This window comes from Neovison vison, chromosome 14 (genome assembly GCF_020171115.1).
Source record: "Neovison vison isolate M4711 chromosome 14, ASM_NN_V1, whole genome shotgun sequence".
Lineage (NCBI taxonomy): Eukaryota > Metazoa > Chordata > Mammalia > Carnivora > Mustelidae > Neogale > Neogale vison.
Genome location: NC_058104.1, coordinates 9,328,154 through 9,350,692, shown reverse-complemented (window position 1 = coordinate 9,350,692; position 22,539 = coordinate 9,328,154). Strand labels below are relative to the sequence as shown.

Here is a 22,539-nt window from a genome sequence, read left to right as displayed (position 1 = left end):
TTCTCAAGCATCCTCGGATACTACTTTCCCCTCCTTCTCCTGCTGGCTGAACTTCCGTAGCCCACTCCTGTCCCTGGAAAGAATAAAGCTCTGACCGACTTCACAATACTGCTTTGTTCTTACCTCCCATGGATATCCCTCAGGTACTAACCCAAGGATGCCATGCCCAAGGAGGCAGGAACTGCCTTTGTCCTTGCTCTCAACTCCAGCCCCAGCAGACACATCGGCGCACCATTTCCCTTTGACAAAATCCATTTACCCCCACCCAGCTGAATACAAGGTCTTTTCCCCTGGGAAATCCCAGCCCATCCTGGGTGCCTTGTCCTTGACTCAAAGGCAGATCCAGTGTGAACTCAGCATTGGCCCCTCCAAGGAGGAGCTGGACCAGCTCCCACAACATACCTTTCACCTTCTAAGCCACGTAAGGGATCACTGGTTGATAACTATCTGGGCTATAAGCCCAGAGGACTATCTGTCCTCCCTAGGAGCTCATGATTTAAAAAAATCAGGTGAGGCAACCACGTGCTACAGCGCGTTTTGGAAAGTGACAAGGAGACAAACCCCCATCGCGATCAGAGCCTTTTGCGGGCCCCAAATCCCTACTGCCTCAGGCCTGGAGAAAGCCTCTGGGGCTTCATCACAGTTTGTTTTCACCGTTCTAATAATTCATAATGACCACGCTCCGAAACCTGCCCCAGGGCCTTCTCTCCCGCAGCAACAGCGACTGCCCATTTTTCTGTCCCCTACCCAAACCCACAGCCCGCATGCCTGCTCTTAAGGGAGTGGAACTGGGGATGTGATCTGATCAGTGCGGAACTCTCAACCAGCGGGGCCAGGACGTTGAAAGGCGGATGCAAGGAACCTCGGTGTCCACGCGGGGCATTTGGAGTGCTTGAAGAGCGAAGGGTGGGCAGCGGAAACGGTGGGAACGGAACAGACCGTGCCGGGTTAATCTCCGCACGCCCGGCTCCATCCCAGGCTCCGAGGCCCGAAGCGGCTCCCTTCGGCGCCACCTGGCGGCCGTCGCGCGGGAGCGGACAGCGGACCCAGCGCGGGTTCCCGGCCTGCGGGGGCCGGTTCCCGCGGAAGCCGGTTCCCGCGGGACGGACGTGCTTGGGGGAGGAGGCGCCCAACTTGGAGAGCCGGGACGGCGCGGCCCGGGGCGGGGAACGTCTCTGGATTCGGGCGGACCCCACGACCCCCGCCAGGCCCTGAGAAGACCCGGGGACGCCGGCCCCTAGCTGCCGCAGACAGGCAGTCGCGGGCCGCAGCGCTGCGGGACGCTGGGCGCCCGAGTCAACGTGCGCGCACCCGCGCGCCACGCGCAGCATCCCGCACCAACGCGCGCGCGCACGCACGCCCCGACGCTTGCCCGCGCCGGCCGGTCTCCCAAGCAGCGGGTGGTGGGCACCGGAGCCCAGTGCTGGGGAGTGGGAGGCCTTTCCGAGGGGCGCACTCCGGCGGGCATACCGCTGCACGCTCTTTCCACCCTCACCTCGGGAGTGGGGACGCCGCCGCGGCCGCACTGTTCCCATGGGTGACCCCCTGGAGGGCGGGTCGTGGGGTCCGTCCGGCCCAGGCCCTTCCGAGCAGGCTGGGGGCTCCCGGGCCAGGCCGCTCCCACCTGCCGGCCGTGGCGGCCAATGAGAGCCTGGTCTGGTGATGTCATGCCCCGACCGGACCCTGGTGACGAAAGTCCCAGGTCACCCGTCAGGGAACCAGAGCAAACCCACCCGCGGGGGTTCCGGAAGTTTCCACTGCGGCAGCAGAGTGCGGCCTCGCCCCACAGCCTCGCGCGTGCCACTACGTTTTGCCTTCTGGGGTGTCCCCGAGTCACCTCTCCCTTGCCCCGGGGGTCTTCTTCCGTGGGGCCCCCCTTCATTTCCACTCGTGATCTCATGTTCTCATCTTCATTCCCACAGGTGTGCCCTCATCCCCCAGGAATGTCCCACGTCACCTTTTCTCCGCCAGTACCACCCCGGACCCCTAAGGGGGGTCCTCAGCCACACTTTCACGTGCGGGTCCTCCCAAGCCACCCCCGTTGTGTCGTGGATGTTCATTTATTCCGCTCCTAGTCCCGACCGAGGCTGTCAGTGTGTCCGAGTGTGTGTCCGTCCGTCTGTGACTGTCGGTCACCGTTTGTCTGGAGCTGTCACTGGCTGCGACTGTCCGTCTACGTGTCTGTCTCCGCGGCTTCTGTCCGTCTGTCACTGTGGGTGTCTGCTCCGCCGCCGCAGGTCTTTCCGTCGTGTCACTATGTGTCTGTCCGTCTGTCGGCGTCTGGCACTGGAGTCCGTCCGGGGCCCCCGGGGTCTCTGGGTCTCGCCTCCGAGGGAGGGAGAGGGAGGGGAGGTGGCAGCCCGGGAAGGCGGGGAGGGGCGGGGGCGGAGACAGTGGGCGGGGGCGGGGGCGGGCGGGGGCGCCGTGCGGCCCGGAGGGGGTGTGTGCGGGGGGCCGGAGGCGGCGGCTGTCAGAGTCGGCTCAGCCAGCGCCGGGGAACATCGGCCGCCTCCAGCTCCCGGCGCGGCCCGGCCCGGCCCGGCTCGGCCGCCTCAGGTGAGTCTCCCGCCCCGGCCGGGACTCTCCCCCGGCCCGCGGCCCATTCAGCGTCCGGGAAAATGTGCGCTCCCGGAGGGATCCAGGCCCCCCAAGCGGGACGCCCACCGCGCCCCCGGGCCTGCCCAGCGACGCCCCCCGCCGCCCCACACTCATCCTTAACTCTTCCCTCGCCGCCGCATACTTACGGTCGTCCGCGCGGGAGCCGGCACCCCGGAGGGCCGGCCGCCGCCTCTGCTCTCGAATTCCTGGGGGGACCCCCGAGCGCCCCTTCCCCCGCCCGCCCCCAAGTGTGGGGCCACTGGAAGACGCCCCCTCCTTGGGGCGGAACCCGAGCTGCGCATGTTGCTGGCGCCGGGCTGACTACCCCCCCACCCAGATCCCGCAACCCCAGCGCCCCTGCGCAGCGCTCAGCCGAAGCCCCCTCCGAGGCCCAGGCGTCCCCCTCCCACGGGGACTCCGTCTCTATTTGGGGAAAGGGGAGGCTCAGCGGAAGCCCCGAGTTATAATTAGCCCCACTCGGGTTTCCTAGTTAATCCCCAGCACCACCACCACCACCCCAGCCTCAGGGCGGCGGGGGTTGGCTGGGTGAGAGGTGACCGCCGCGAGAGGGGGGAGTTCCGACCCGGGGAATTTTGATCCCTTGGCTGGAGATGCCGGAACCACAGCAGCTGCTGCCCCAAAATAGCGCCCTCGCCCCTGCAGCCGGGGATCTCCGGAGCTCCGAGAACACAGGCGTCCCGGTTCGCCCTTCAGACCCCTCCGCAATGCCCGCGAGCCTCCAGACCCCCGCCCCGAGTTCCCGGCTCTCGGACACGGGGCGGGGAGCGCCGTTCTTTTCTCGGTCTCTACTGCCCCCCACTGGCGGCAGCGTGCCCCGTAGCATCGGGTGGATGGGAGACTCCAGTCCTGGGGGACCGGGGCTGGCGACCCTGATCTCTGAGGCTAGGCGAGACGAGTGCGCAGCTGACCGGCACCCACGGGTACCAGCGCCGCGTGCCAGACAGTGGATGAGGAGGGGCAGGGCAGGGTGGGACAGGGTGTGGAGTAAGCAGGATTTGGGGTACTTCGAGACCTGTAGCTCCCACAGCCTTGAATGCCCAACCCAGCCCCCAGGACCCCCCCCCGCCCCACCCCCGACCCTGGCCAACTCAAGAGAGCCTGCGCCTTCACGCCGCCGCCACCACCACCACCACCACCACCACCACCGCAAGCCTCCCCATCAGCGCCTCCCGTCAGTGAGGGCCCCGCCCCTGTCTGGTGGCCTGTGTGTGGATTGCGGCCTCTGGTGCGGGTGCCTGCGCTGCTCTGGCTGGGCCCAACGCAGTCCACCCAGCTAGGGGAAGGAGGTGAGGGTGGTGGGCGCTCAGTGGGGCAAGAGAAGGGATAGCCTGGCAGGCCTCATCTCTGTTGCCTCCGTTGGTCTGTCTGGGTGCCGTGTGTGCGCCCGATCTCTGTCCCCTCTTGCTTCTCTCTGTCTGCCTGTGTCCTTGTCTTGGCCTGACTCCCTCCTTCCGTTTCTCTCCACTCTCCCAACCTGCCCCACCTCCTCTGCAGCTCCACGATAACCCCTGGGCAAGAGTGTTACCTAATCTCCTCGCTCCTGGCAGCCTCAGACCTTCACCCTCTGCCTTTCTGTCTCCCAGCAGACGCCTGCCTGGCCTGGCAGCCATGAGGCCCCCCTGGTGTCCCCTGCACACGCCCTCCCTGGCTTCCCCAATCCTGCTCCTCCTCCTGTTCCTCCTGGGAGGAAGGGCAGAGGCTGAGGACCCGGAGCTGCTGGTGACTGTGCGTGAGGGCCGGCTGCGGGGCATCCGCCTAATGGCCCCTGGGGGCCCTGTCTCCGCTTTTCTGGGCATCCCCTTCGCAGAGCCACCTGTGGGCCCCCGTCGCTTTCTGCCACCGGAGCCCAAGCGGCCCTGGCCAGGGGTGCTGGACGCCACAGCCTTCCAAAGTGTCTGCTACCAATATGTGGACACCTTATACCCTGGCTTCGAGGGCACCGAGATGTGGAACCCCAACCGTGAGCTGAGTGAGGACTGCCTCTACCTCAATGTGTGGACACCATACCCCCGGCCTGCGTCCCCCACCCCTGTCCTCGTCTGGATCTACGGGGGTGGCTTCTACAGTGGGGCCTCCTCCCTGGACGTGTATGACGGCCGCTTCCTGGCCCAGGCTGAGGGGACCGTGCTGGTGTCCATGAACTACCGGGTGGGAGCCTTTGGCTTCTTGGCCCTGCCAGGGAGCCGGGAGGCCCCAGGCAACGTGGGTCTACTGGATCAGAGGCTGGCATTGCAGTGGGTGCAGGAGAACGTGGCCGCCTTCGGGGGCGACCCAACGTCAGTGACTCTGTTTGGGGAAAGTGCCGGTGCTGCCTCGGTGGGCATGCACTTGCTGTCCCCTCCCAGCCGGGGCCTCTTCCACAGGGCTGTGCTGCAGAGCGGTGCGCCCAATGGCCCCTGGGCCACGGTGGGCGTGGGAGAGGCCCGCCGCAGGGCCACACTGCTGGCCCGCCTCGTAGGCTGTCCCCCAGGGGGTGCTGGTGGCAATGACACAGAGCTGGTTGCCTGCCTGAGGACAAGGCCCGCTCAGGACCTCGTAGACCACGAGTGGCACGTGCTGCCTCAGGAAAGTGTCTTCCGCTTCTCTTTCGTGCCTGTGGTGGATGGAGACTTCCTCAGTGACACACCCGAGGCCCTCATCAATGCTGGAGACTTCCACGGTCTGCAGGTGACTAGTGGCTGGAAGGGTTGGAGCTGGTTCCTCTAGGCCTGTTCTCCCACCCACCCCCAGCCCCCAGGCCCCTGGGGACCCAGGCATGAAGGCTCCTCAAGATCCAATTCCCAAAGGCCTGGGCTTCAGGCCCCATGGCCACCCCCTCCTCCCTGAGAGCTCAGATCCTGGGGTGGTCAGTGGGGCAGAGAGAAAAGGAAACATGGGTATATTTTCTCTTTCTCTCTGTCCCTTCCCCAACTTCCTACTCTTTTCCTCCATGGTTCTGGGGTCTATAACTATTGATCTCTCTGGCTCTTTGTCCATCTGTTTCTGTCTGCCTGTCTGTCTGTGCCCCCCCATCCCTCCATCCTGTCCCTTCAGGTGCTGGTGGGTGTGGTGAAGGATGAGGGCTCCTATTTTCTGGTTTACGGGGCCCCAGGCTTCAGCAAAGACAACGAATCTCTCATCAGCCGGGCCCAGTTCCTGGCCGGGGTGCGGGTCGGGGTCCCCCAGGCGAGTGACCTAGCTGCCGAGGCTGTGGTCCTGCATTACACAGACTGGCTGCACCCTGAGGACCCAGCGCGCCTGAGAGAAGCCATGAGTGATGTCGTGGGAGACCATAACGTCGTGTGCCCCGTGGCCCAGCTGGCTGGGCGACTGGCTGCCCAGGGGGCTCGGGTCTATGCCTACATCTTTGAACACCGCGCATCTACGCTCTCCTGGCCCCTGTGGATGGGGGTGCCCCATGGCTATGAGATCGAGTTCATCTTTGGACTCCCTCTGGAACCCTCGCTAAACTATACGGCCGAGGAGAGAACCTTTGCCCAGCGACTGATGAGATACTGGGCCAACTTCGCCCGCACAGGGTCAGCAGTACTGAGGGGAGGGGGGGCCCCCAGGAGCCAGAGAAGCAAGAGAAGGGGACAGGGAGAGAGGCGGACAGACTGGGACAGACGGAAAGGGCAGGTCCAGTAGCGCCCAGGAGAGGGGGGAGGGAAGCGTGGAGAAGAGAGACAGGAAGACAAAGAAGTTACCGTAGGACTTAGGAGCTAGAACTGTAGACCGCTGGGTTCAGGTGGGCCAGCAATACATTCACATGGATGTGTAGTAGCATTTGACTGCCCACGTATATGTAGTCAAACACCGGTTTACCTGTCCGAAGAAGGGGACTACAACTCCGACATCCCACGGGTGTTGTCAAAAGCAAAAACAAGATGTTTGTAGAGCTAGGACTGAGCTGCTTACACAATAAGGGCTCATAAATCCTAGCGATGTTTTAAATGGGAGAAACAAAGACAAAGATGGGGCAGTAAAGCTGAGGGAAAGGCAGAAGGAGGGAGGGCAGGAGGAAAGGGATGGCTCTAGCTGATGCGGGATCCGGGAGACCAGAGAGAAGGGTTAAAGAGGTGGTGGGAAGGAGGGGATGTGTTCTCCAGGGAGCCAAAGAGGGCTCGGGTCAGGGGGCAGCCTGCCGCCTCCTGCTCTCCATCGCCAGTCCACAGTCCCTAGGGCGGGCGGGGCAGGCTTGCCTGAGGCTGAGCCTTCCCTTTCCTTCCGAAGGGACCCCAATGACCCCCGGGACCCCAAAGTCCCGCAGTGGCCACCGTACACGGCGGGAGCGCAGCAGTACGTGAGCCTGAACCTGCGGCCGCTGGAGGTGCGCCGGGGGCTGCGCGCCCAGGCCTGCGCCTTCTGGAACCGCTTCCTCCCCAAGTTGCTCAGCGCCACCGGTATGCAGGGGCCAGCGGACAGGGGCTGGGCGGAGGAGGGCAGAAAAGGGGCGCGAAAAGAGAGAGGGGAGTGGGAGCCGGCCGGGTGTAACCCCTCTCTTCTCCCCCCACCAGCCTCGAAGGCTCCCAGCACCTGCTCAGGCCCCGCCCATGGGGAGGCTGCCCCGAGGCCCAGGCCCGGCCTTACCCTGCCCCTCCTTCTCCTCCTCTTCCTCCACCTCTCCCGGCTCCTGCGGTTGTGACCACGGCCACTTACCCCCACCCCCGGCCTCAGGGGGCCCCTCCTCTAATGAGTGGTCGGACAGTGGGGAAGGGCCCCACTCAGGGATCTCCGACCCAGTGCACCCTCCCTCCTCAAACCGACACTCAGACCGGCCAGGGCTGGGAGGGGGTGGTGACCAATGACCCGTCTCAGGGACCCACACGCCTTTGTTGTCTAAATGGAAATGAAAACGCCAATTTTCTTTTTTTACAAAATTATTTGGAGCCGAAGCCTGGTGTCGGGGGCAGAGGGAGGGCCGGGCGCTAGACAGCACCCCCTAGTGGGGCTATAACAGTCAACCATTTCTGTCTCTTCTCTTTTCCCCACCAACCTACGGATCCTCCCTCTTCTGATCCTTTCTGTCCCACTGTCTTCCGGTCATTTTCTCCTCCCCCACCCCTTCCTTCCCGCCATCCTGCTCTGGCCCCTCCTCCACTCCCATCCGTCCTCTGGTCTTGTCTTTCGCCTATTCTCCTGATCCTATTTCCACTGTCTTGCGTGCCTCCCTGCATTCTCCTTGTATTCTGCACTCACGCCCCCCCACCACCATGTACGTTCCCTGACCTTCCCCTTGTCCTCCTCCAACCCACTTGCCGGGCGCCCTGGCCGCAGACACACTGGACGAGGCGGAGCGCCAGTGGAAGGCCGAGTTCCACCGCTGGAGCTCCTACATGGTGCACTGGAAGAACCAGTTTGACCATTACAGCAAGCAGGATCGCTGCTCAGACCTGTGACCCAGACGGGACCCCCACGTCTACCCGCCCTGCTCGCCCCGCCCGGCCCACTAGCTGTATATACTTATTTAAGGGCTGGGATATAATACGGAGGAGCCCTAGACCCTGCCCCCCTCCCCGAGTATCCCCGGAGGCTCCCCGTCCTCTGCATGTCTCGGGCCGAGCCCCTCCCCCGCGGTGCCTTCGCCCCTCTGGGCTGCCAATAAACTGTTACAGCCACAGCAGTGTGCGCGACTAGGGAGCGGGGAGCGGGCCTCAAACACCGGGGCCAAGTAGACAGAGCGGGGCGGGTGCGACAGCCACCCGAACTTGCAGACCTCAGTAGCCGGGCGGAGCGTGCTGGCTCTCACCACGCTACCCCGCCGCGCCCGCCGCCCCGTGCCCCGCCTCACGAGGCGGGGCTCGCGCCTGCGCAGTAGCGACGGCTGCGCGGCGGTGCATTGTGGGAGCCCGGCGGGTGGCGCTTTCCCCGCAGCTGCCGCTCGGGACTCTGCGCTGCTGGAGACCGGCGAGAACGTCCCCGAGAGCCCGCGCTCCGGTCCTGCCTGCGGCTAGCTCAAGACCCAGGTCCGAGAGGAAGCGCTGGAGCCGGAGTTCCGTCCGCGCCATCAGGACGCGTCTGCCCGACCTCGGCCCCAGCCGCCTGCCCTGGAGCCGCTGAAGGACGTCCACCTGGGCCTGGCCCCGCCAACCCGCGGCCCCGCTCGCCTGGCCCTGCTCTCGGGCCACTACCTTTACTATCACTACGGCTGCGATGGCCTGGACGACCGGGGCTGGGGCTGCGGCTACCGCACTCTGCAGACGCTGTGCTCGTGGCCAGAGGGCCGGCCCGCGGGCGTGCCCGGACTGACCGCCGTGCAGGCGGCTCTGGAGGACATGGGTGACAAGCCCCCCGGGTTCCGGGGCTCCCGGAGCTGGATTGGTTGTGTAGAAGCCAGCCTCTGCCTCGACCACTTCGGAGGGCCCCAGGGGCGCCTGTGTCACGTACCCCGTGGAGCAGGGCTTCAGGGGGAACTAGAGAGGCTTTACTCCCACTTCGCTGGGGGCGGGGGGCCTGTAATGGTTGGGGGCGATGCAGATGCCCGGTCCAAGGCCTTACTGGGAGTCTGCCTGGGTCCAGGCACAGAAGCCTATGTTCTGGTATTGGACCCTCACTTCTGGGGTACTCCGAAAAATCCCAGTGAACTACAGGCAGCTGGGTGGGTAGGATGGAAAGAGGTAGGCACAGCCTTTGACAGCAACTCCTTCTACAACCTGTGTTTGACCACCTGCAACTCCCAGAAGCAGCAGCACGCCCTGGACTGAGGCTCAGGTCCCAGAATGGAGACTATCTCTGGACCCAAACATACCTAAATAAACCCTTTACTCCAAGGCAAAAGCTGCCTGGGTCTTTGGAGTCACTAAAATGGTGCAGCTCAGCTAATTATGGCCCCAGCCGATCTTTGGGAGAATTTGGGGAGGTACATAATAAATAATCACTATGGAAGTGCTTTTATTGGCAGTAGGGCTGAACGTACAAAAAAAATTCTCAGCTGGATAGGACCAGGCAGTCACAATTCTAGACGAGGCCAGGAGTGAGAAGTAGAGGGCTCAGAAGAAGTCCACATCATCTGGAGCGTCCAGGTCACGGTATTCCACAATGGCCCGTGGGTCTCCTCGGACCATCCTGCGAGATACGGAAGAGGTAAGGTAGGAGGACAGCGGAGGGTCCCTGAAAGGGAGCTCGAAGAGGGCAAGAAAGCTTGGACATCTTAGCTCATTCTCACCTGTTCCGAGGCTTCCCGGGATAACCTCCTTGGCCTCGGAAGGCATCATAGTTCCCTCGGCCAGCACCATAGGGGGCGTGAGGGTATGGAGGCCCTCCCGTGGGGACCGCAGGGCGGACAGCACCAGCTACACAAGAGATTGGGGTTGAGTTGAAAATCTGTGACCTCAACTATACCTTGGTTTAGCTTCCTTTCTCCCAGCCCCTCGCAGCCACTAAGCCCTTTCAAGTCTCCCCCTATACTTACCTCCATAGCCCAAGATGGGGGGCCGGGGCTGACCGTAGGGCATCAGGCCCTGGGGAGTCTGGTGTGGGTAGGGGAGTCCCGGCGTCAGGCCTGGGGGGAGTACAACATGGACGGGAACATGAATTACTGCGGGAGGGGGGAGAGGGACAGGAAGGGGGGGGAATGACAACTGGCTTTTAGGAATACTGCCTGAGTGGAAAAGAATGTTTTCAGAGGATCATAGGGAGTCCTTGATAGTCAAGGGAGAGGGAATGTGGCAGACCCTCATGGATCGTATCTTACTCTGGGCAGGGCCAGGTGGCTGAGCCGGCTTGATCTCCGGCAGAGCCGGGCGCTTGGCATCGGTGAGAAAGTTGTTAAAAAATGCAACCTCCTTCTTTACTTCCTCAATCTTCTCTGCATGCTTGTTGAAGATATGTTTGCGTACAAACTCAGGGCCCTGGGTAAAGAGAGACTGGATCAGAACAGAGCAAGTGATGTGGAAGGATAATCGACCTCCCCGCCCACCAGTTCCAGAGCCAATTCCTCCCCAGGCCAGAGGCGGCTTCCTGGCTCACCCCCTTCCGCCCACAGTTCTAACACAGCTCCCTACCATCCCAGACCTTGAATTTCTTGCCACTGAGAGGGCAAAGCCACTTATCCTTGCCCAGTTCCTGGGTGTTAGAGGTGACAAACTTCTCCACTTCCTGCTCGGGGTCTTTGCGCCCCATCTTCTGAGCCTCTTCCTCAGAAAGAGATTCCCGCACACTCAGCAGCGGAGTCAGCTTCTCCTCAAATGTCTTCTGCCACTCTAGCACTGTGGTTTGGGAACAGGGACAACAGCGAGCTGGAGAAGGGAGCCAGAAGCAAGGAAGGGACGAGGGGCGACTGGCTGGCTCAGGGTATGTGACTCTTGATCTCAGGGGTCCTGAGTTTGAGCCCCACGTTGGACAGAAAGATTATTTTAAAATATTTAAAGAGGGAGGGGAAAAAAATGAGAGGCTGGGAAGGCACCGCTCCCAGAACACATCTACGACCAGAGGCAGCTGAGCAAGGGAAACCAAAGGGGACTCGGGAGTGGCTGGGAGCCCACCTTCTCCATGACTGATGCGGTTGGGAGGCATGGGCCCCCGAACATGGATGATGCCACAGCGGTTGGGCATCTCATCCTCATTGGGGTACTCGCAAGTGTTATAATAATCCAGGGAATGCACAATGCGCAAATAGAGAAGGAGTTTGTCCAAAACCTGAGAGAAATCAAAACCTGTGAGTTCACCATGCTCTCCTGGGCCCTCTGCTGCCCCAAGCCAGGAAGGACCCTTGCCCGCCTGCTCTAACTGGCACCTTGATCAGTTTTTCATCCCTCTCCACGTTGATCTCTGCCGGGTTCCCTTCCTTAGGGGGCTCCTCAGGGGGAGCCCCCCCACTGCTCCCCAGCAGCTCCTCCTCCTCCGCACTCACTTCCTCAATCAGATAGTCAGTGATGTTCTTCAAGATTGGGTTCTGGGAGGGCAGACTCTGGGAAGGAGGAAGAAGAAGGGCAAGTGAGATGACAAGAGAAAACTCTCAGGCAGACAGACAGTCCCAGCAGCTCCTCATCTGAAGCAGAAAGGAAGCCAGGGTTCCCCTGACCTGTTACCACTGCTTCGTTATTTGTCTTTTCCTTACTTACTCTCTCCTAGCCAATACATCATCACTATGCCAGTCTGTTCTAGTGGAAGCTGGACATGCTGCCCAGATAGGCTGAGAACAGGGGATTAACACTACAGACAAGACCAGAGGTGCCCACAGCAGAAGACATGGTATGGGCTGCTTCTGGAGAAGTTTCACGGGAGTCACTGACTGTTGGCAGAGGAGGTGTCCCAGGCTCGGAGGCCCAGAGCTGGGTCCTGTCATCCAGCGTATGTATCAGCTTGGCGGCCAGCTTGATGTCGTTGCGCACTATCTGCTTGTGCTGGGTAATGCCGTTGATGTTGCGGACTCGGCGAGTCAGGTCTCTGTTCACACCGGGGCTCAGCTCACACTCCCGGAGCTAGAGGGAGCCAACACAAAGCTCACCAACACTTGCCCAGGAAGCAGCAGCTCCAGGAACTGGCCTATTGACAGGACCAGCGACTGGACCGTGAGCTCCCCAAGAACAGGGACCAGGAGCATCTTACTCACAGACACCGGTATACGCTTAATGTGAGCAGACTGGACGGTCGGGGTGGGGGGGGCAGAATGAATGAATCAAAGAACAAAGGAATCAGAGGTTGTGTGCAGCACAGAGAGCCCATTCCCAGCACTTACTCGGATATTCTGCAGGTTCCAACAGATCTCTTTGATGTTAACACTGCGGTCAAAGGTCACCCAGCCACGACGGAAAAACCTGCAGAAGAAAAGGTCAGCATAACCCTGGCGTGGAAGGGATCCTGGCCATCAGCCTCCCCCTGTGCCGTATCTCCAGGGTATCCAGGGTCACTCTCCTCCCCACGCCTCACCTCCTCTCCGGCTGGGGCTCTGACAGCGCCACACGCATAAAGCCTGGGTATCTTTTACAAAGCTGGAAAAACAGAGGAACAGAAACCCCACTGAGTGATTCAACGTTTCACTTCTTCCTCCAATCCCCCTGTCCTCAGAACCCTGGGACTGCCTTTGACTCTTTCCTCAGGTTAGGAAACACCAATAAAGGGCTTAAGAGTAAGGGCACTTAAAGGCAAATGGGGCGATCGGGGCCAGCCCACAGAAGGCATGGGCCCACGAGAAGGAGCTTCCCTGTTGGAGAAACGGGTACACATCAGAAGTAGAGTCACAGTACCTTCTCCCCGCCTCACCAGCTCCCCCACCCTGCCACCAAAGATGGGGCCCGGGTGCCATTCCTGCCCCCACGACCGCTCTGCCCCACTCACAGAAATGATCTCTGCCCGCGAGATGTTGGGTGCAATGTTGCGCATGAAGAGGGAGCAAGTCTTATGGAGGGGCCGAGGTTTACATTCCAGCCCAGCAGTGTCCTTAGGCTTCTCCCTTTCTTCTTCTTTGGGCTTCTCCTTTTCCTTGAGTGCCTCTTCTGGGCAGAAAGTGGTGGCAATTGGGGACTTTTTTATTGTTGACTTTGGAGGGAGCCGGGGCAGCAGTCACACTCCCACCTCCACACCCCCATCTCCCAAAAGGGCCGCCCCTGGCCAACTCCACCCACTCCCACCTCCCCTACCCCTATTCAGGAGGAAGAGAATGGACTAGAAGCAGAAAATAAAACCCACCAGCCTCCTCCTTCTCTTCCTCAGCTTGGCCACTCTCTGACTCCGACTCCGACTCGGACACACTGCCTTCGTCGAAGCTGTCGTCACCACTGTGCTTCCTGTTCCGCTTCTTGCTACTCTGTGAGCCATGGCAGGAGGGAGGGAGTCAGGTAACCAGGCCCCTGGGCGCGACACCGATCCCGTGGCAAGAGATACCCTACCTTTTTGGCATCTTTCTCAGAGTCGTCTTTCTTCTCTTCCTTGTCCCCATCACCCTCAGATTTCTTAGTTTTGTCATCGTTAGAACTGTCGTTCTCAGCCTGCAGGTAAAGACAATCCCAGGCATGTCCATATCCCCTGCAACCTTGATCAGAACGCCGGCCCCTCCCTAGCCCTCCGCTCTCCTGGACCCATCACACAGCCCTCCAGGACCCCGACCACTGAAGCTGCTCCGTCATCCTCCCCAGGCGCTCACAGGCAGCGCCCAGCAAGCCCCGCACTGACCTGTTTGCCGTCTTCTTTCTTGTCGTCCTTCTCATTGGCCTTGCGCTCTCCGTCCCCCAGGCCCGGTCCGGCCCGACCTTCTTCTTTCTTGCTGGGCTCCCCAGGCTTTCCTGCCTGCTCCTCCTCCTCCTCCTGCTCCAGGATGCGCAGATCATTCTCTGTCCCTCCTTCCATCTTAATCACAGCTACCAACAAAGGGAGCAGAGGTCACAGTGGCCCTGGCCTTTAGCCTCTGGCTAATCAACTGACTTCTGTTTCCCAACCAAGATCTTGGTCACCACACATCCTCTTCCCCTCCCAGTCCACACACCTGCATCCAGCATCTTGACAATGGCATCAGCTTTGTCTATGTCCAGGAGAAGATTATCAAACCAGCCACTCTCCATGAGGGACAGGAACACCCTCAGTCGGTTCTGCAGGGCCCCCCGGGCCTCCTGCCGACGCTTCCCCACCTCATCTGGGTGGTACTTAGACCGAAACCTGGGAAGGAAGTAGGGAGGGAAGAGACAAAATAGTCACTGGATGCCACGACCAAGACATGGGGAGGGGCCCAGGCAAGTCAGGGCTTAGCCCCCATCCTCTCACACCCACAAAAAACCATGAAAGCAGAAAGACTGGGGAGAGGGGTGCACTAGAACCACCCAATACCCCCAAAAGGAACCAGAGGTTATACTCTGAGAAGATCTGGGGGACAGCCAGGAACTAAGAGCTCTGGATTTGGGAAAAGCAATGACTACAGGGGGAGGCCAGGGTTAGAGAGGCAGAATGATTGCCCTGAGTCTCTGGGAAACGCTAAGTTAAAGAAGTGTAGTTTCCCAAAGCTTCCAAGAGGAAGGCTAAGCAGCAGGCCCCAAAAAACCTCCCTCTCCTTGCCAACCCCCAGCTAAAGTCATTACAGGATGGCTCCCACCAACTCCCTCCATCCCTAGGTGGAAGACAGAGGGAAACCTGAAATGCACCAGATAGGAAAAGCCAAAAAAGGCAGAAAAGCTTTCTCCCCGCCTGGGAAGAAAAGCAGATGGTGGAGGGACAGGGAGAGACCAAAGGGAGAAACTGAAGTGCCCTTATAACGTCAGGTACTGCCCACAGGGAGAGAGAGAGGAGAGGGTCTGTAGAGGATTAGGATGGAGCATGGAAAGAAAACATTTAAAATAGGACCTTGAGGGGGGAAAAAAAAGAAAAAACAGAAGAAATGAGGAGTATGAGAAAAAGCAGAAAGCGAAAGTGTGAGAAAGTCCCAGAAATCGAAAACAAAGGGAAAAAACTGAAGGCCAGAGAAACTGGGAAAAAAAAAAAAAAATGGGAAACAAGTGGTTAGGCGAGGAGCAAGGACAGGGTTGGAGAAAGAATGGAAAGTACATGAGAGAATGAGACCAAGACACAGAGGAAGAAGAAAGAGGGGACAGTGACAGACAAAACAGAACCACAAGTTGAGAGTGAGAGGAAAGGAAAGCCGCAGGCATCACCTCCAGGATCTTTACCTTGGCCGCTTGGTCAAACAGAGCTCAAGATTTAACTAGCCGCGCCCAGGGCCCATGCTGGCAGGTGGGCCACCGGCTGGCTCCTGGCTGGGGCGTCCCGGCCCAGATGCCCCACCCCCGCGGGGCTCCGCGGTGGGGGCCCTGACTGACTAGCTGCCTGAGCAATCACATTCAGCTAAACCGCTGCATTGTGCACAGCAGTGCCCTGCCTGTCTGCCTGGCCGGGGCAGCGCAGCTCAGCCCAGGGGGCTCATGTATGGGCTGGGTATGGTGGGGGTGGAGGTGGGTTTGCTCCGAGCTCCGTCGATGAGCGGGTGTAGTTCCCAGTTCTGGCTCTTTTCAAGGAGGAGGAGCAGAAAGAGGATGAGGAGGAGGAGGAGCAGGAAGGGGGGAAAAGATGGTTGATTAAAATTAAAACATCCACAAAAGGAAAAAAATTAAAACTCTTTTTCTGTCAAACGACCCTGAGATCTGTGCTTTTTCTTGTCTGGATTCACTCGTTGCTTTTGGGAGAACACCACAGCCACACAGGGTCCCGGCGATCAGGGACGGCAATGACCCCATACCAGCAAGTGGGAAGCAGTCTGTCTGCTGCCCCAAGGGAACAGGTGGCTCTGGCCAGCTGCCTGGAGGTGTCCCACTCACTGAGGACAGAGGGGAAGCGAGGTGGGGAGGGAGGCCGTGGCAGACGCTGAAGTGAGGAGGAGAACCCATCAGCCAATGCTGTTGTACTTCCCATCCCCCACCCCCAGGAAGTTCTGGATTGGGGAGAACGGCAAGAGGACAGGGCTGCAGGCTCCACTGGCAGGGCCAGGGGAAACATGCTAGGGAACAGAGGAGGAAGACGGGGGCACTCACCACTCCTCATCTTTATGAGCCAAAAAGAAATCCTGCATCTGCTGCCTTCGGAAATCCAACTTGTAGTCATTGTAACGCTTCACAGCCTCGGTCTCATCCACAGAGTCATCCAATGACAGGAGAAACTCCTTGAAGGTCTTCATCACCGGTGGTGGCACACCCAGGTCAATCTCTGCAATGCTGCCCAGCCTGGGGGGGGCCCGGTCAGGAAGTCTTGGTTGCGGGGGAGAGGGTGGGGGGGATGGGGGGGCCAGGGTAGCCAGCTGCCCCCTTCCTTTGCCCACCACGGACACCACCCCAGGCACCAACTGCTACCACCCCCACAGGCACCCCTCTCTGTACCTAACCCGCTTCCTGGCTCCAGCCACGGTCCTTGGCAACCCCAATCCGTCCCCCAAACCTAACATCTCCCTTCTCCCAAGAACCCCGGAACCCCAGGTCTTTACCTGGCCTGGATAGGCAGAACATGGTGCTGCATGATGTGGACGTCTGGGTGGCCCCAGGGCTGAGGGGGGCCGTAGGTAGGGCCCCCACCCCCCCCAGCATAGGGCATCTCATAGCCACTGTGGTATGGGTCAGAGCTGTGCTCATCCCTGAGGGTGGGGGACACAAAAGTCAGACAGAGAAGGGAATCATGTCTCCAGAGCACGAAGGAGGATGGGACAGAGGAAGGGGCGTATGGAATGTGGTCTCTCACCCAAGGGTTTAGGGGATAAGAAAGATGGGTTTATAAGAAGTCTGAGAAAAGGAAACGATAAAGTCCTCAGTGAGGTGAAGAACACAGCCGGGGCAAGTGGAACTGAGGCTGAGGAGAGAACCAGAGAAACCGCTGCCACCTCACCAGTCTCGCCTCATGCGCTTCTGCGGGGGGCTGAGCTCGTGGCGGGGAGGAGAGAAGCGCTCTCGCCGATTGCGGTCATAATCCCGATATTCACCCCGACTGCGCCGCTCCCGGCCACGGTCCCACTCTCTGGCGAGAAGAACGAGCAACGGTATCAGGACACAGCCAGGCCTGCTCCTGGACAGGCCCTTCCTATCCCGAAACACACGACTAAAAGCCCACAATTACGAAACTATTCTCTAAACAAAAAACAAAGACTCTTGCCCACTGCCATCATTTCAGCCACGTCCCTAAAGCGGACGGCTCTCCAAGCTTGTTTCGCTTCTCCTGCTCCCGTGGCAGCAGGAGATCAACATTACCGGGTGCGCAACTTATCAAGTGTCTCCCTCCCGGCTCCCGCAACCTATCGGCTTGCTCATCTTCTGCCTCACAGCCTATCAAAGCTGTCCTCTGCCCTGCCCCCGTCCGTGTGCCCCGACCTTGGTCATTTCCCCTGTAACTGCAGCCTCTGGTGAACCAATCTCTGGTCCCTCCCCGTTCTCTCCTGTCAAAGCGATCAGGGATGTTTCTCAAACATAAATGCAATCATGCCATACCCTTCCTTGCTAAATGCCAGTACACAACCCGTTCAAAACCTTGGTTCCTGCTGTCACTGCAGTCTCTCCACCACTTACCAGCCACCTCCACCCCGACCTTAACCAAACAGACATCCTTTGCCCTGGCCCAGGGGTTTTCAAACGTTTGGTCTAGGGAATGCTAGCCAACCCCCCCACACTCTAAAAACTACCGCAGGACGCCTCGGTGGCTCAGCCGGTTAAGCATCTGCCTTCAGCTCAGGTCATGATCCCAGGATACTGGGATCTGGCCCCACGTCATCAGGCTCCCTGCTCAGCAGGGAATCTGCTTCTCCCTCTGTACCCCACCATGCATGCACACGCTCGCATGCTCTCTCTCAAATAAAATCTTTAAAATAAATTAAAAAATGTTTTAAATAAAATTACAGATTAAAGAGCTTTCTTTATGTGGATGACATCAATACTGTACTCAAAACAGGAACAATATCTATTAATTATGCAGTTATAAATCAACATAAATTACATTTTTATGAAAAACAGCTATTTTCAAAAAAAATTTTTTTTTTAATAAGCAAAGTGCCACTTGGGGGCACCTGGGTGGCTCAGTGGGTTGAGCCTCTGCCTTTGGCTCAGGTCATAATCTCAGCGTCCTGGGATCGAGCCCTGCGTCCGGCTCTCTGCTCGGTGGGTAGCCTGCTTCCTCCTCTCTCTCTGCCTGCCTCTCTGCCTACCTGTGATCTCTGTCTGTCAAATAAATAAATAAAATCTTTAATAAATAAATAAATAAAATCTTAAAAAAAAAAAAAAAGAAAGAAAGAAAGAGAAAAGTGCCATTGGGGTGCCTGGGTGGCTCAGCTGATGAAACGCCTGCCTTCATCTCAGATCGTGATCTTAAGAGTCCTGAGATCCAGCCTCACTTCAAGCTCCCTGCTCAGCTGGGAGCCTGCTTCTCCCTCTCCCACTCCCCCTGCTTTCACGCACACACTCTCTCACGCTCTCTCTCTCAAATAAATAAAATCCTTAAAATAAGGAAGAAAGAAAAGTGCCATTGTTTTTACATTTAACAAATCTTTTCAAGGCCTGGCTTAATACGGACAGCTGAATTCTCATGTTTACTTTTTTTTCAAAGATCTTATTTATTCATTTGAGAGAGAGAAACTGAGAAAGCGATATAGATAGAGTAGGAGGGGGGGGTGGGGGGGCCGGGAGAGCAGAGGGAAAGGGAGAAGCAGACTCCCAGCTGAGCAGGGAGCCCTACACGGGCCCAGATTCCAGCACTCTGGGATCTGGGATGGTCATGACCTGAGCTGAAGGCAGATGCCTAACTGAGCCATCCAGGCACCCCCCCCATATTTACTTCTACATTCAATCTATTGTAGTATGTTGTTTGGTTAAAAAACATGAAGAAAAAAATCTAGCCTCATAGATGCATAGTTGGAAAACGAAATACTCTGGGGTGCCTGGGTGGCTCAATGGGTTAAGCCTCTGCCTTTGATTTGATCTCAGGGTCCTGGGATCAAGCCCCACATCGGGCTCTCTGCTCAGCGGGCAGCCTGCTTCCCCCGCTCTCTGCCTACTTGTGATCTCTGTCAAACAAATAAATAAAATCTTTAAAAAGAAAAAAATAAAAGAAAGAAAATGAAATACTTTAATAGTCTTTTCAAGTAACTGAAACTATACTAATACTACCCAAAACTTGATAAGAGAGTTTCTTTCTTTTTTTTTTTAAGATTTTATTAATTTATTTAAAGATTTTATTAATTTGACAGGGAGAGAGATCACAAGTAGGCAGAGAGGCAGGGAGAAGCAGGCTCCCTGCTGAGCAGAGAGCCTGATGTGGGGCTCAATCCCAAGACCCCGAGATCATGACCTGAGCTGAAGGAAGAGGCTTTAACCCACTGAGCCACCCAGGCCCCCCAAAACAGGCTTTTTAAAAAAATGCTTGGTGCCACTGCCTTGATTTGCACTAAGACAAAAGCAGTTTTCCCACCAATGCTACAGCACCAACAATGCAAACAGCAATACAGTGAAAACGACAATCCTACCTTAAAGTTGCTATAAAAATACTTCTAACACCACAAATCCCTGGGGTCTGTGGGCCCGATTTTGAAAACTGCTACTTTATTATCATTTTTTTAGAGGAGGAGAGAGGCAGCGGTAGAGGGAGAGAGAATCTTAAGCAGGCTCCTTGCCCAGCCAGGAGTCCAGCATGGGGCCCATCTCCACACTGTGAGATCATGACCTGGGCCGAAATCAATAGTCTGATGCTTAACCGAATGCACCCTCCCAGGCACCCCTGAGAACTACTACTTTTTTTTTTAAGATTTTATTAAAAAAGAAAAAAAAGATTTTATTTATTCATGAGAGAGAGAGATAGTGAGAGAAGGAACACAAGCACAGGGGAGCTGGGAGCAAGGAGCCCACATGGGGCTCAATCCCAGGACACTGGGATCATGACCTGAGCCAAAGGCACAAGCTTAACCACTGAGCCACCTAGGCGCCCCAAGAACTACTTTAAAACAAACAAACAAATAAACAAACAAGAACTAGAACATGGGCTCTTTTCTGCACACAATTTTATGTCCCCAAGTCCAAACTGTTGACTCCACCTGTGCCTGGGGAATTCCCATTCATCTCTCCAAGTCTTGCTAAGTGTCACTTTCCTGGGCTCTCTCCGACATGATCACCTCCAACACGACTCCCCTACTTGAGATCTGCTCCTTCAACTCTTTACCATCTTTATGACGATCCCTCATACATACTCAACTGCAGCACACCCAAGGCCATTCTGCCCTCCACTCTGGGCCCCAGACTATAGATTATTTAATCAAAGTAACTACTTCTTGGCCCTTCTCAGAATTCGGAACACCTCTGACTTTCTTCTTCCTTACAAAACAGAAGGGGGGAAAAAGCACCACATGGTCTCCCCACTGAAGAAATACACGGACTACAGACTGGAAGCTTCACTGACCTCGTTTTTCAAAATAACACTGAATGAATAAATGCTACGACAGTAAGTCACCTCAAAGACCCCCCACACCAAGGTTTTGTGATATCCTTTAGATTTAAAAAAAAAAAAAAAATCCGTTTCTCTTAATTAGTTTATCGGAAACGATGTCAGATTTCCCTCAATGAAAAAACCTTAAAAATATTTAACTCAAGGGCATCCCAGAAAGCGAATGACTAGCTGAGTCAAACCTAATCAATTAGCCTAACCCTCACAGCCCCAGAGAACTCTTTCTGATTTTAGGGAAGAAATTTTAACCACATTCTGCCAGAGAACGGGTCTGGTCTGAAAAGCCCTCCAGTCTAGTCAACTCTAAAACATCACTTTCTTTGAATCCACCGGTTTCAGGTGTAACTTACAAACAATGAAACTCACGCATCTTAAAGTACATGCATAAATGTTACTTCCTCCTACTCAAACTTGTGGACGTTTCAAAAATCGAGCGGGGGGGAAAAAAAAAATCTCTGGCCAACATCGAATGGGTTGACCGACCCGAAACGGTCGAGTATAAGCGACTTCATGGGGTTCGCCCTATAAAACAGTAATAAAGGCAAGGCAGTGAGGGCGGAGGGCCACAGAATGAGGCAGGGGGACAAAACTGAGGAAAAGAAGTCTTACCGGTCATTCCAATCGTCCCCTCGACGTCTTTCATCTCTTTCCCGGGAACGGTCATAGTCGCTGCGCTCTCTTCTGAACTTGTCCCTGCGCCTTCGGTCATACTCGTCATCGCTGTCACCCATGGCGCGGTCTGAGGGGGCCTGGAGCCCAGACAGGGGGGATCAGGGTGCAGAACAATGACGAGGAGAGGAAAGGCTCCAGAGCCGCTCCGGAGCTGCACGCTCGCCTCCCTCCACAAAAGCCGGCCTTCCGCTGTCCCCTCCATCCCCGCGCAGGTGGACTGCTCCAACACTCCGCGGGCCCCGGGGTGGGGGTGGCGGGGGAAGAGTCTCCCTGCCCACGCCCGCCCGAACCCGTTCCCGCCCGCGGCATCCCCGGCTCTTCAGGCCCCGCCCCTCCCCCCACCTGGGAGCGGTCGCGGCCGTTAGCCTCGCGTTCCCGCTGGCGAGTTTTCCGGGAGACCTGGGCCCGCCTCCTGCTTCGGGCGCGCGACGAGGATGGCGCGGACGATGAGAGGGAGACGCGGGGCTCTTAACGAGAGGGCCAAGGAGACGAAGAGAAAGTGGGACAGCCGGGAATGGGAGGTCGGCGCGCGCCGCTCCCGCTGCGCCCGCGTCACCGACGGAACGGAGCCCCAGCCACAAACTACACCCCCGCGGCCTGAACTGGAACTTAAAACACAGAGCGAGATGCTGGGAGCGCCCGGGGATGATGGGAAGGGGCGGGGATCCGGAAGTCTCGCGTGCTTTCCGCAGCGAGAACTGCGCGGACGGCAGGAGTTACGGGAGCCGAGGTGGTCCAAGCGAGGCCTCGGCAGGGCGGTTGGGGTTTCTGGGCTTGAAGGAGACCTTCTTCTGGCCGAGGTCTAAGGTTGCCCTACCTCGGATGTGTCCGGGGCCTGAACCAGTTCGTGTCCAGTTGTTGACCCCCCAACTCTGCTCGGGGAGCCTCCTGCCCTCATGCGGGGCTGTTTCCCCTTCTTCTGGCGCAAGGCGCGGAGTTGGGGAGTGCAGGCCTTTAGCAGGATGGAGCAACCATTTTAAAGCATCTCCCACCATTTTGTGCTGCGCCAGAGAGCCCGGCTTTATTGTCGGCTCGGTATTTACCACCTGCAAACCCCTACTACTGCTGTTCTGCCACAGAGGCGCCCCAACTTGTAGGCAAAGCCGGCAGACCTGTCTTCTCCCCAACCAGTACTTGGTCGGCCTGGTTATAGGTTGAGGTCTTGATCGACAGACGCAGTCTAAATCCACCACCAACCCGGCAGATAACGCCAAGTGCCTGTCCAGGGAGCTGATTGGAAAGGCTTCATAGGGCATGCTGCAGCCTCACTCCAAGTACAGAGACGTGGGGTGTCTTTACATCGAGTAACTACATCTGCAAGAGTGCCTAGTGGCGTTGCAAAAAACTAGGTCTAAGAAGACCCAGCCAGGTTCTGATCTTGGCCAT

General features: G+C 57.8%; 3 protein-coding genes across 6 annotated transcripts; 2 read left to right on the top strand and 1 right to left on the bottom strand.

The window, feature by feature from the left end:
* The first annotated feature begins 3,871 nt into the window (after positions 1-3,871).
* ACHE (acetylcholinesterase (Cartwright blood group)) lies at positions 3,872-8,218 on the top strand. Of its 2 annotated transcripts, none has more exons than XM_044233267.1 (4): positions 3,872-5,286; positions 5,653-6,137; positions 6,832-7,001; positions 7,116-7,968. In XM_044233267.1, exons 1-4 carry the CDS (start codon positions 4,228-4,230, stop codon positions 7,241-7,243), a joined length of 1,842 nt encoding a protein of 613 aa, XP_044089202.1. In that variant the 5' UTR covers positions 3,872-4,227; the 3' UTR covers positions 7,244-7,968. The 2 variants fall into 2 exon arrangements, with proteins under 2 accessions (XP_044089202.1, XP_044089203.1); XM_044233268.1 differs by having other exon boundaries at positions 3,874-5,286; positions 7,876-8,218.
* Positions 8,219-8,446: 228 nt separating this feature from the next.
* UFSP1 (UFM1 specific peptidase 1 (inactive)) lies at positions 8,447-9,375 on the top strand. Its single transcript, XM_044233887.1, has one exon. It carries the CDS (start codon positions 8,874-8,876, stop codon positions 9,300-9,302), a length of 429 nt encoding a protein of 142 aa, XP_044089822.1. The 5' UTR covers positions 8,447-8,873; the 3' UTR covers positions 9,303-9,375.
* A 97-nt stretch (positions 9,376-9,472) lies between these two features.
* Positions 9,473-22,429, bottom strand: SRRT (serrate, RNA effector molecule). Of its 3 annotated transcripts, none has more exons than XM_044233885.1 (20): positions 21,496-22,429; positions 21,091-21,230; positions 16,891-17,019; positions 16,496-16,642; positions 16,050-16,238; positions 14,021-14,190; positions 13,711-13,895; positions 13,428-13,526; positions 13,228-13,345; positions 12,877-13,031; positions 12,469-12,530; positions 12,278-12,356; positions 11,832-12,020; positions 11,333-11,506; positions 11,082-11,235; positions 10,612-10,805; positions 10,292-10,448; positions 10,010-10,099; positions 9,764-9,890; positions 9,473-9,663 (listed from the first exon to the last, which is right to left on the bottom strand). In XM_044233885.1, exons 2-20 carry the CDS (start codon positions 21,210-21,212, stop codon positions 9,588-9,590), a joined length of 2,616 nt encoding a protein of 871 aa, XP_044089820.1. In that variant the 5' UTR covers positions 21,213-21,230; positions 21,496-22,429; the 3' UTR covers positions 9,473-9,587. The 3 variants fall into 3 exon arrangements, with proteins under 3 accessions (XP_044089820.1, XP_044089819.1, XP_044089818.1); XM_044233884.1 differs by having other exon boundaries at positions 12,877-13,034; positions 21,496-22,428; XM_044233883.1 differs by having other exon boundaries at positions 10,010-10,111; positions 12,877-13,034; positions 21,496-21,803.
* Between the last annotated feature and the right edge of the window lie 110 nt (positions 22,430-22,539).